Below are 12,916 nucleotides of genomic sequence, written 5' to 3' on the forward strand. Positions count from 1 at the left end.
GGAAAAACAGACTCTCAAGTAGAAGTCCTGTGCATACAGAAGCTGAAAGAAAAGTTTTGCTTAACAGTTCCTATAGTTTTACACAATGCAAAAGCTGACATCTGAACAGTTACTGGTTGTATTTCAAGAAGTAGTGATTTGAGGGTTCTTTCTTCCCCCTTTAATTTGGGTGGTACGTGTTAGTTTTTAGCATGGATTTCAAGTGTACTGCTCAAGCAACACATTTATAATGCATTATTTTACAAACCTCTACGTAACCATTGACCAAGTGGGGATAAAAAGGAAATATTTTACATTTGACAATATATTTTACCTTGAGCAGATACAGAATTTTGTCTACCAAGTCCTAGAGAGAAATGTCTTGCTAAGCCAAGGATGACAGTAGCACGTGGCACAGAATTTCAATCTGATCCTCATTCTCTACATACCTGAAGTATTCATATTAATCTGAAATACTCAAAAGTTGTAAGGTGTAACTGTCCCTGCCCCTGCTGTTTCAGGTTATTACAGGCGGCAGGTTAGTACTAGAACTGCAGTTTCTCCTCCATTTACCGTGTAGCTCAGTCAAGTGGCAGCACTGCTCCTGTGCTTCAGTGCACAAACACAAACTTTGTGTAGTTCTTGATGCTCTGCCCAACCATTTCAGCCTTCCCCAGCAACATAAACTCCTCACAAAGGATTACCTGCATGCAGCAATCCAAACCTTACTGAACCCAGGCATTTTTAATTAATGGTAGTTTAACAAAGGATTCACATTTCCAGATTTAACCAGATTTTAAATTAATTTTGTGTAGAAATATTTTACTGATAAATGAAACTCAGGAATAAGAATATGGAAGAAAGTATTTTTTATGTCTGTTTATAAATGGTTTCTGCCACTAGAATTGAAAAATTTCTCCTGGTATTGCTTGAAACTGCAACATTAAGCTACTGAAATACTAAACTTGAAGTATCTTAACTACTACTATGAAAGACACACTTAACACCAAGTATTACCAAAAAGGATGACAGGACTAGAAATCAGGTCTAATAAATTTAATTTTGATTTAATTTTTTTATTTTTAATTGGTTTTTAATTTTAATTCAAAGGACTGCTTATCTTCTCTGTGTTTTACCGGATTTTCTCTTCCCAGCCAGCAGATGTTTTGGCTTCAAGTTAAATATGTGCCTGTCTGCCTCTCCTTTTCTGCCCAGGCGATTCATTTTCTTTTGAGCTTTCTTTGCCATGATCTTAACCTTCTTCACCATCTATTTAAAAACAAACAAACAAACAAACATGCAGAGTAACTTCCTCAGTAACTTGGGTAAAAAGCTTTACCTTTAAAAAACCCACTAAGTTGGATGGTTTTTCAAGGACATTAACATCAACTCTAGAGCAGTATCACTGTGACACTGACCCTCTTTAGAAAAACTTTCCAGGACACTAACACAGGATTATGCTATCCCTGGAATTCCTCACTTAGTGAAGGCAAAACTCAGTTTGCAAAATTCTTCCTTCAGACTTGCATTTGGAGACAAGAATTAAAATGTACTTCCTTGGTCTGTATCATTACATGTTATTTGTAAGAAGGAAGTAAAGAAACATGGAGTCCAAATGAAAAGATGATGCAGGAAGACCAAACACAAACTCTGGACAAACATAACCAGCCTACTGTGAAGATTCCCAGGAGCTGGTCGAGGTACAATCATGCTGGTTTAGCTGCCAAACGGGGAAATACAGATAAATAACAAACCTTTTCATCCCGAAGGCCAGACACATCCCGTGGTGTGCGAGAGCAGCTGCGACTGCGTGACGCAGACCTGGGGGTTTCAGACTCATCCCGTTTGCGTTTCCTCGTGGTACTGCGTGACCTTCTCACATAATGGGCCTGAAAATGAAAACGTCATTTAACCTTTAAAGCCAGAAACAACCAGCTCATTTCTAATCAGACTAATAGGAAAAACAGGAAGTGGACTGCTGTGGTAAGTTATATTGGTTATTGCATAGTAACGAAAATATCTTGACAGCTGTTGGTCACTGCCTCTCTGTCCTACAGGAACATTCAAATTTCAGTGAATATTAGCTTTTTTTCCTCCACAATTACTGACTGGCTTTTTCTTTTTTCTTTGGGTGGAGTAGACTCAAAAGTAATCAATAAAAAGATACAAATTAAAGGATAGCAACACTTAAGCAATTTTGCAACAGCAAAATAGCTATGATGATATTACTGTCTTGTGTACTGGGCAAAGTACCTGAAGAATTTCAGACATGAAGACTGCTCATGTTACAGCTCAAGTATTACGTTCCTACACTGCTCCTACACCAGCATGGCATGGCAGCTCTGAGAACTATAAATGCTTGCTTCATATGTGTAATGTTGACAGTTCTTGTTTCCTGACTCCTTGTTTAGCTAAAGGATTAGAGAGCTCAGGGTCCAGCGAGCTGTAATAACTGCTGGATTTGCCATACAAAATGTTTCAGGGTTTTTTAATTTCTGTTAAAATAAAATGCCTACTGAAGGCCAGTCTCTGATGAAGTACTTTATCTGCCTTACATTTAAAGATGCCAGCTGCCCTCAAAAACTTCAATTACAGCTCATGGAATTAATGAACTATAAAAAGATAGGCCTGATCTGTTGCTATTACTATTTCTGATATAGTAGAGTCTCATCCAACAAAGTAGACTTGAAAATTAAGGAGTATGCTTAGCCAAACATGTTCTTGAATCCTACACAATTTCCAAGAAAGCAGTGCATATGTATATGTGATTCTTGATAAATGTTAGTTTTTCAGCTTATCCATGTTTTGATCACATTACTCAAAAAATTCCAGTACCAACTGCCTCATCTGCAGTTCCTAATTCATCCTTAATAGATCCCACCTCGCTCTTGTGCTAACTACAGTAAGCATTTCAACTGTCCTCAAAGAAATTTAAGTCTCTTTTAGATAAATATTATGTTTAATTAGCAAAAACTTACATCATCTTTATTGGTCATGTCAAGTCCAAGATCAGTCATTTCTTTCTCTAACACCTTCCTCTGGACCTGTAAAACACAGTTAAGAAAACACATTTCAAAAAAAAATCCTTCCACCTTACTTTATGTCTCAATATACCACCACAAGTCCATTATAGTCACTATATATTTCTGGCTTTATCACATCCATAAGCAGGTCACTGATGTCCTACCTTCACATTTCATTTTTTGCAAGTTATTTTTCTGCACCCATAAATTCTGCTTCACAGGACTGCAATGGTTCCATCTTTCCTAAAGACCTTACAATTAGTTTGCCTTTTTGGGGAGAAGCTGACATGGAGAGGCAGTTTGGTCAAAAATGTTTCCTTTTCTCCCAAAAGGCACGCGCTCTGGAGAAGGTAAGAGATGCTGGGGGCAACAGCAGCTAGATTCATTTTCTCAAAATGTCTAGTTACCAGTTTATTACTTTGCAATTGTCCTGGACTGGTCAGAAGAGACTCTGCCATCAGAAAGAGAGATACCTGACTACCAGAAAAACACATCACCTTTTCCAGAACCTATAACAAATTTTACATTATTGTGATTTTAAGTAATTATCTAATTCTTATAATTATTTGAATTTTAAGCAAACAGACAATATACAATGAAACAACCATGTTAAACAAACTGAATCATATTATTAAAAATTTCTTCTGCAATATATATGGAGTTCTACACAAGACATATTTATGTGACACAAAAGAAAAAAAGGGCTACTATCCCTCCTCAGCTAAACAAAACTCCTGGGAGAAGGAAGCAAGCAGTGAAAGGGCCACTTTTCACTAGTATGAGCAAAAAGCATCAGTTCCACTACCAGACAGTGATACAATACTTTCATGATGTTGTTATATAGCAACAAGATGTTTTTACAGAACATGTTCTACACTCACCTTTTTAGCTGTTCTAGGCATCCTTGGACCATGAACGTCTTTTTCCTTTGACTGCAGGATTTTCAGCTTCTTCTTTTCTCGGATCTGTTTTGCCAAGTGTCTGATTTCCATCATTTCTTCATCTTCACTTTCTGGTTCACTGTCATATACTCCAGCAGCCTCTCTCAGCTCTTCTTCTTTCTCCAATTCTTCCAGTTTCTTAGATTTTGAAGAGATAAAATGGAGATCAGATCCTTAACTTATGATCCTCAGCATTATGTTTATACATGGTGCTGGGCCATGACAGCACATAGGCCCTTCAAAGAAGGAACTACATTACATGATAAGCACGCTGAGCCACACCTAATGGAGCTGGCAATACAGATTACTGTGAGCCCACGGACACACTGCTGTGCAGACCAACTCCATCACTCCACATTATCACTTGGCTAAATTTGTGTGGCTGCCCAAGGCTGCCCAGTGTGTGAAAGCAGCAGTGTGTGTGAGTTGTGCTTGCTGTGCCATTTCTGGAAATAGACTCTGAAAAACCCTTCACCCCAGGCATTCAGCATGAGTCTAGAACACCAGCAATTCACAGGAACCCAACTGCATAACTGGCAGGCTCCATGGCCTGCACTCACCACTCCTCCTTAACAACCAGCAGGAAATCCAAACAGTGATTGTTATAAAAATGTTAAAAATTAAGCATTCAGTCCATTTCCTCCATAGACATAAATCTGATTGATGAATTTCATATTATTAAAAAATACATAAAGTTTGATAGTTACATTCCTGTAGCTGTAGTCAAAGAACTAATAAATATAGTGTCTAGTGCAAATCTCATATTTAGAATGGAACTAAGATCACCATCATTCTGACAAGGTGAAGCAATTTTCCATTCTTCTGAAATTATGTCCTTGATCATTCAAAAACTACTATATTTTCCCATGACAAGTGCAGACAACGCAAAAAAGAACTGGTACTCATGAAACATTGTTTTTAATCTACCAATAGTAACTGATAATAAACAAAGAAGAGATAAAGAGGAAAGAAAAGTGTAAAGCAAAAAATTGAAAACTCACTCTCATTATATCGGGATCAATGTAGTCAAGTATATTATGGCCTTCCCATATCTCTGGAATCTTATCATATTTCTCAGATGAATTCATTAAGTCCCAGTATTCTTAAAAATACAATAAAATTTGATAAAGAGACAAAAATTAATTTCCAAGAATGTTCTGCAACAAGAAAACCACCCAGAACGCACACACAAAAGAACTGCCCTATTCCTAAGAATTTGGCAGCATCTCTACTATATTAACAAACATTTCTGATCTCCATCCTACTGCCAAAGACTTCAGTTATGGCATGACCCACTGCTCCTAGACATGCCAAACAACAAATACCCAGCTGAAACACAATATATGCTGTTCTCTCTCATATTGATAGTTTCTTAATAGAGAGAGCATCAGAAATTAATGAAGTACTACAATACAGAATGGAAAGAAAACATCACTTGAATCATCAGACCAGCTGTTTCACGTCTGCGACTCCAAAATGGAAACAACTGAATGATACCACAAACACATCACCAAACATCACCAGCTCTGGAACAGAAGTATGCAAAGAAATGATGGCACTGGCAATTAGTTGAAAGGAGTCAGGTTTAGGTATTCTCCCTTAAGGCTGAAATAGCCACACTTTACTGTTTATTAATAGTAATGGTAATACCAATTTTTATCTAATACTTACTCTGCAGGTCCAAAATATAATCATCTCCCATTTCAAGTTCAATATCTCTCTCCTGCAAAGACATACATGGCTTTAGATACCATCTAATTTAGAAGCTATGGGTTAACACAGCAAATTTAAAACCCAGCTGCTGATTTCCTGATTCAGAGATGATACTTACCAATTTCCTCTTGGGAGTATCTACTTCCATGCGTCTCTTACGAGCTACTACTCCATCAGGTATAAAAGGCAATCGCTCCTGGAATAAATCCACCCCAATAAAAAAGGGAAAAGAAGTTCACATCCATTTTTTTACACTGCTATAAATCAACACCTGCACTGTAATGTACTTCTGCAGAATACAAAATCCCAAGCTCCCACCAGGAAAGGCACTTACAGATAATAAATTAGAAAACTTCACCATATTAATCTGCTCACAGATTAACAATGACAGAATTCTTATCCTACTTAAGAAGTACTGGGAAATACATTAAATAGTTTAAACATGTACCCTACCTTGTTATCCCTTTTGGTTGGCATGGCCAAGTGTAGTCTATTCAGTACTTCATTCACTTTGTTTCCTTTCATTTTAGTATCAACACGATGGGCCAACAATCTGTCACAGGCCTGAAAGTGCACATGGCAACTTAAGGTGAGGAACAAAGCCTTTTAGATACAGCAAATGACACTGCAGGCATTCAATCCCAAATAACTGCCTTCACATCTTATTCTTTTTGTCTTTTACCTCTAACTCTCAAGAAGGCATCAAATTATTTTATATTAAAAATATCATTGGAAGATGCATATGCAGATATGTATTTTTTTAACAGGACTCAGAAAAAAATCACGATTTAAAAAAAAATATTATTACTTTATTTTCCATTTTCACCCAAGCTCATTGGGGCACAACAAGGAAAACATTTTTAAAGTTTATCACTATAACGCAGTTTAACTGAAATTAAACTCATACAAGTGAAGCAAAATGTTAGCTGATCGTTTGGGATGAAACTAAGAATGCACCTACCTCTGTTTTAACCTGGATTACACCTTCCTCAGTTAGTGTACTTGTCTCTATTACAGAAAATCCTTCTCCTTCAAAAGCTTCAAATATTTTCTAAAATTGAAAAAATTATCCCAAATAATGACATCCTGTGCATTTCTTAATATACCAATACATTAAGACCAGAAATCTTAATCCAAAAACAATACATACAATACATTACTATTTTATTAGAAAATGTTTCTAAAAAGATGACAGAAAGTCTACAATTATAGTTCTATTTAATCTTTCTTCCTTTATAAGCAAGTAACTACTTTCTAAAAGGCACCTATAAATCACCCACAAAGGAAAAAAAAAAAAAAGAGTGAGAGAAACACAAATTCTATGTGCTTTAACCTGTAGATACAATTGAATTAAGCCTATAGGACCTTTTATTGCAACTGTTCAGTGGCACCTCTCAGCCCAGTGCTCACTGTGTCTGTCACTGAAAGGATAATTGAGTAAAGCTATTGTCTAACTTCCAATTACAGCAGTAATTGACAGTTCTCACACCACCAGAGATTCTAAAACCATTAAGAACCTACCTTCCATTTGGCATTTACAATATTCAGGCAAGGACTACATTAGACAGTAGTAAAAGAAGATGGGGTCGAGACCTGCAAAGCTACATTCCACTGCACTATTGGAGCAGTCAATAAAGAAAAGATCATGTAGAAGTTTTTGCCCAATAAAAATTATAGTCATCCACAATGCACACACAGTATTTTTATCAACATCAGAAGACAAAGAGGTGAGAGAAGTATCCTTACCTGACTCTCTTCAGGAAGTTCTGAAATCCTCTTCACATCACATTTGTTTGCAACGATTATAAGTGGCTGATAAAAAGGCAAAAAACCCACCTTAATTCAAATTACCATGTTATAAACCCCTGGGGTTTGTTAATAATGTGAACAAAACTCACCTTGTTAGCAAACAATGGCTTAATATTTCTGAAGAGCTCCACTTGCTCCTCCAGGCTGTGCCCACACTGCTCAGACACATCCATCACGTAGAGCACAGCAGCACGCAGATGTGCCAGGGCAGTGATAGCCTGCATCTCAATGGTGTTCCTGTCCTCCAGGGGGTGATCCAAAATACCAGGAGTGTCTACTACCTAAAATTAACATCATTAAGCCAGGTGTTACTGATCAGCTATTGCAGAACACGTGTTGAATTGTTCATCAATAATGTCTTTTTTAAGACACTGACAGATTTTTCTTTCATTCACAAACAGGACTGTGAGCTCTGCCAAATGGAGAATGTGAAAATATAGAAATAGGAGAAGAATGAGGTTTCATAACCAACACTCAAAGTACTGCAGACCAAGGGAAAATGCAGCCCCTACCCAGCCCAGAATCTGAAAGAGATTAAAAAAATGTTCTGGCTTTAGTCAAGAATTCAATTTCCCATCTTCCCTCCAACTGAACACAGACTCATGCATGAACATTTTTAGAACAGGTTTTGACTGCTGCCCTCACTTGGCACACTGCACCTTGCACAGCAGCTGTCAGACACAGGATGTCTCATCAAGACACAAAAATTCAACTCCATGGCAAAAGGCAAATCAGGCTATAACCAGCTCACTCTTCCAAGAAAATGCAAAATAGTAACAGTTCTTACCTGCCAACGTAGATACTTGTAATCCATATGTCCCACAAAGAGAGATTTCGTGGTAAAGGCATAAGGCTGCACTTCTACATCTGCTCTTGTAACCTTAAAATAAGATTTAGTCACACATATTTATTTTAAATTTCCTGAAGTTGCAAGCACTATATCCTAATAATAATGCACTTCCTTTGCTACAGAGGTGAAAAAACAGCTAAAAATTGGTTATTCTAGCTTCTCTGCAAGTATTTGTTTATCAGAAAACATGCTAATGGAATGCTATTTTGGAAAATATAAGGATTTTTAAGAGTGAAATCCATTATAATTTTCCATTTATTCCTCCAGGAATTTCATTCAACCTCTACACACACATTTGAACATGCTATCACATCAGACAATGCCACAATCAAATTGTTTAGAAGTTACTTTATATCAATTAAATTGTATCTCAATATTATTTATGGAAAAACCATTCACATACCTTATTTATAAAGCTGGATTTCCCAACATTTGGGTAGCCACACAGCAGAAGAGTTCGTGTATTGGGATCAATGGTTGGCAAACGAGACAAATGCTGTCGCACTGAAATGTTAAAAATATTTTTTAAGTATCTGTGACAATTTTAACTTTTACTGAGATGGAATAACAATACATATGCTGAATTGTTTACATAGAAATTAGTAACATCTCTGAGATAATATGCTCATTTATGGAAGTATGTAAATAGTTTGTAGACCCTGTAAGTATCTACATACAACAAAAAATAAATATTTATATAAATATTTAAGAAATTAACACTGCTGTCTTACAGCTAGAACAACTCCACCAAATCAGGCTACATAACCTGAAGGACTAATAAGTCTGAAGTAAGGAATAATGTCTGCAAAATCTTTAGCAACATTTTTCACATTTATGTTAGTGAAAAGAATGGTGAGTAAAAGCATGCCTGTGACTTTTAAACAAAGAAAAAAGTTTTATCACTGTTAGAAATACCATAAAATTTAATAAATATTCAAAGAGAAAACTATTTTCTTGAAAAATAAACACTAAGTACTTGGGGATTTAAAAACCATTCCTGTGTTTCCTGGATCTGTAACCTGTATTAAACACATTTTTCTAACTGCTACTAAGCATAACAAGCTTTATATCAAATTCCTGTGCCTTTCTTTAAGCCCATATGTAACACCAACCTTGCTCCAAATACTCCAGGCTTTGTTTCTGTCTCTTGATGATAGTGCACATGCGTCCCAGGGCCGCCCGCTTGAGCTGCTTGCAGCGGTACAGAGAATCCCCGTACTTCATCAGCCGCACGTAGTCCTTGGCAACACTGCGGGCACAGGAAAGCACAATTCAACAACAATCCACCAGCCACGTGCAAAACCAGAGAAATCAATGTCCCTTACTTGTCAATCAGATTCTTGGCAATATTGATCTGCCCCAAAGCCAACTTGTAGTGATCTTTGTCATACAGAACATTCATCAGATCAGCGTAAAATGGATGAATATCCTAAAACAAAAGCATAATGTTAAATCTCATATCTTCTTACTCTAAGATGACTATTTCTTGCACACAATGTAAGTTGTTTTTTCTCCAGTACAGCAACATAAATGACACTAAAAGCCAAACAATTTCCATTACTATCTTATGTAAGAAAAATAATCTCATTGGCCATTAAACACATGAATCTGCACTGCTCTGAATTTCTTCTGCAAACACATCTTTAACTTATTCACACAGAGTTTCCATTTGATCTTTGGCTTTTGAAGTCTCTTTTTTTCAAGCAGAAAAACTGCAAGAAGCCAACAGAAATTGTCTCTAAAAGGAAATCCATGTTATAGCAGAAACACAGCAATACTATTATTTTTTTTTTTCTGAGTGCTGCAGTAAATTCTATATAAGACTGGACAAAAAGGGTTTTCTTAATGCCCAAATAAATCCTTATCTTTCCAAGGAAGTGGCATCTCTGGTACAAATCTTTTAAGCAGAGTGCTTCAGGTAGTTATGTATTTACCTGAACACATTTCATCATGTGATGTTAAAAAAAAACCAAAAAAAAACCAGAAGATATTTCTGGGAATTCTGAAGCAACACTCACTGGATATGAAATTATCAAGAAAAACAATTTAATAGGTGAATAATTTCAGTCTGAGCAGAAAATTGCCCATAGAAAGTTCCCACTGGTCCAATGGATCCAGTTGCAGTTGCTAGAAGCTAATACTGTGTTTCTAATGAGACACTTTATGGGGCCGAGGACAACATTTATGTTGTCACATTAACTCCTGAAGATGGAAAGCAATATATTTCTTGGTATTTCCTAAGGAAGACTAACCATAAGCACAATATCCACATGCACACACAAAGAAGAAACAGGCAGACACAACATACTTAAAAACCTCCACATTTTGTCTTAATTTAAAAGCAACTTCTGGCAAACATATTTGATCAACTAAAAGCTTATAAAATCCAGCATTTAATGACCCTCCACAGGCACAACTTAGACACCTTCTTCTTAGAAACATACAAGTTTTGCAGTACAGGTTTTGCCTACTACTCACAGTAAAATCTACTTGAAATAAGTAAAATTGTATACACAGAGAAATCAGCAAATGAGAGAACACTTACATCTAATTTTGGGAAATCTGTTAAGATCTGAGTGAGTCTGTCATGGTAATTTTGTTGAGTATATTTCACTTTTCGCATATAAAAATGTCGAATCCGATGGATTTGATAATGTTTATGAATGACAGTTGGGGTCTTTCGCTGGGTCTTTGACAATGTCAAATCTATGAAGTCCTGCAATCGAGGAAACAAAATTTATTACAGGAAATGTCAAGTTCTTGTAAAGGCAATAATTTTCTCTTGGTGGACAAGCACGCTGACGAACTAAGTGCATCCACAGTGTGACACGTATGTTTTATGGGAGGCAGGAGGAAGCAGTCTGCACATTCCCTGTCCAGTTTCTATTTCAATGGGCCGCGGGCTGCCCCCGGCCCAGCCAGTCCGAGCCCTGCGGGCAGTTCCCCTCGCCGTGCGCAATTTAAAACCCCTTCCTCCGACAGGCAGAGAACTTTATTTTGAAGCAAGACGCTGCGATGAGTTTCGGTACGACGCAGGTTTGGAAAACAGGAGGGATTTTTGCGGGGGCCACCCCGACATCCCCCCCAGGGAGAAGCGTGGCCTCAGGATCCCTGTTCGGGATCCTCTCCGAGGAGCCCCCGACACTGCACATGGTACGGGCCGCCGGGCGCAGCAGCACCAGCCCAGGGCGAGTCCACGGCTCTCGCGGGAGGGGGAGGGGGCGAAGGCCGACACCACGCCGGCAGCGCGGAAGGGGCAGGAGGGTAGCGCTGTCCTCGGAAGCCGGCAGTCGGGAGGGACAGGAGGGATGTCCCGGTGCGGAGGGCATTGAGGGCAGGGGCCCGGGCAGGAACGGGGGAGCGCGGCCGTACCTTGGCAGACGGAACCACCGTGATCTTCTTGAAGTTGTAGAGCGCCATGGCCACCGCCACCGCCGCGCCACGCGCCGGAAAGGGAGCGGGCCCAGGGCTCTCGCGAGAGCTGCGCATGTCCGGCCCGGGAAGGCGGGGAGGAATTGAGGGGAGGAAGAGAGGGACGGAGAGGGAGGCGGCAGCGAGGCAGGCAAAGGAAAGGCGGCAAGAGGGAAGGGAGGCAAGAGGGAAGGGAGGCAGGCGCTTGGGGTTGTGTCTGGGTCTTGCCAGAGAAGCACTTGGCCGCGAGCAGGGTTCTAGCAATGGCTCCCTGATGTGATGATTCGGGGCAGATATGGCTTGTGCTCTGCAGGGCCGAGAAGTCAAAATACTCCCTCACCCTGTTGACCGATGAGTAAAGGCTGATTCCCGTTAGCACGAAGGAGCGGTGAATAAGAATGGCGGAAGGGACCCCGAAAGCCTTACCGGGGCCAAGGGGCCCACGAGGGGCCTCTTCCCCAGGCTGTCACAGCTGGCAATCAGTGCTGGTCCGGGAGAGACACCCACCAGATGGGTCTCCAGGAGCAGCTCTGCGTCCTCCATGGGATACCTGGAAGAACATCTTGGAATTGTGCAAGAGTCCGAGTCACAGGATCAGTTAGGTTGGAAAACACCTCTCTTAAGTCATGGAGTCCAAACACCACCTTGTCAACTAAATGCCACTTTGCCACATCCTTAAGTCTTTGCTTAAAGACTTCCAGGGACAGTGACTCCATCACCTCTCTGGGCAGCCGTTCCAATGTTTGATCATCCTTTCTCTGAAGAAATTCTTCTTAATGTCCAACCTAAACTTCTCCTTATGCAAATTGAGACTATGTCCTGCTGTCCTGTCACTTGTTGCCTGGGAGAAGAGGCTGAGCCCCACCTGGCTGCAGCCTCCTGTCAGGGAGTTGTAGAGAGCAATAAGGTCCCACCTGAGCCTTCTGTTCTCCAGGTTAAACAACCCCAGCTCCTCAGCTGTTCTCATGTAACTTGTGCTCCAGATCCTGTCTCAACTCCATAGCCCTTCTCTGGACACAATTCAGCACTTCAGTGTCTTTATTGAAGAATGTCATGTCTCGGAGAATGTCTTGAAAGACATATAGGATGTTTAGAGGAAGGATTAAAGCTGTGAAAAGCAACAGATTCATGTGGATAAGGGAGAGGAAAGTGTGGGGAAATGGAGAGAAAAGGGGATAAATGAGATTGGT

The 12,916-nt window shown here is 39.4% G+C and overlaps 1 protein-coding gene across 1 annotated transcript; it reads right to left on the minus strand.

The window, feature by feature from the left end:
- Positions 1-1,020: 1,020 nt before the first annotated feature.
- GTPBP4 (GTP binding protein 4) lies at positions 1,021-11,828 on the minus strand. Its single transcript, XM_005528518.2, has 17 exons — positions 11,688-11,828; positions 10,861-11,031; positions 9,641-9,744; positions 9,428-9,564; positions 8,719-8,819; positions 8,253-8,345; positions 7,555-7,746; positions 7,403-7,468; positions 6,618-6,707; positions 6,110-6,220; positions 5,775-5,852; positions 5,615-5,666; positions 4,945-5,045; positions 3,884-4,081; positions 2,958-3,023; positions 1,734-1,868; positions 1,021-1,248 (listed from the first exon to the last, which is right to left on the minus strand). Exons 1-17 carry the CDS (start codon positions 11,802-11,804, stop codon positions 1,096-1,098), a joined length of 1,965 nt encoding a protein of 654 aa, XP_005528575.2. The 5' UTR covers positions 11,805-11,828; the 3' UTR covers positions 1,021-1,095.
- Positions 11,829-12,916: the final 1,088 nt, after the last annotated feature.

Source organism: Pseudopodoces humilis, chromosome 1, assembly GCF_049639895.1.
Source record: "Pseudopodoces humilis isolate 2021_Gansu_Grassland_sample_001 chromosome 1, ASM4963989v1, whole genome shotgun sequence".
Lineage (NCBI taxonomy): Eukaryota > Metazoa > Chordata > Aves > Passeriformes > Paridae > Pseudopodoces > Pseudopodoces humilis.

What these genes read in the sequence shown, in the direction of transcription:
- GTPBP4 (XM_005528518.2), bottom strand. Translation starts at nt 11,804, where the DNA reads ATGCGCAGCTCTCGCGAGAGCCCTGGGCCCGCTCCCTTTCCGGCGCGT. An exon ending in CGGTGGTTCCGTCTGCCAAG is followed by an intron (nt 11,032 to 11,687) that starts GTACGGCCGCGC and finishes CCTCGATTGCAG; the next exon opens with GACTTCATAGATTTGACATT. An exon ending in TTGATCCCGATATAATGAGA is followed by an intron (nt 4,082 to 4,944) that starts GTGAGTTTTCAA and finishes TCAAAATCTAAG; the next exon opens with AAACTGGAAGAATTGGAGAA.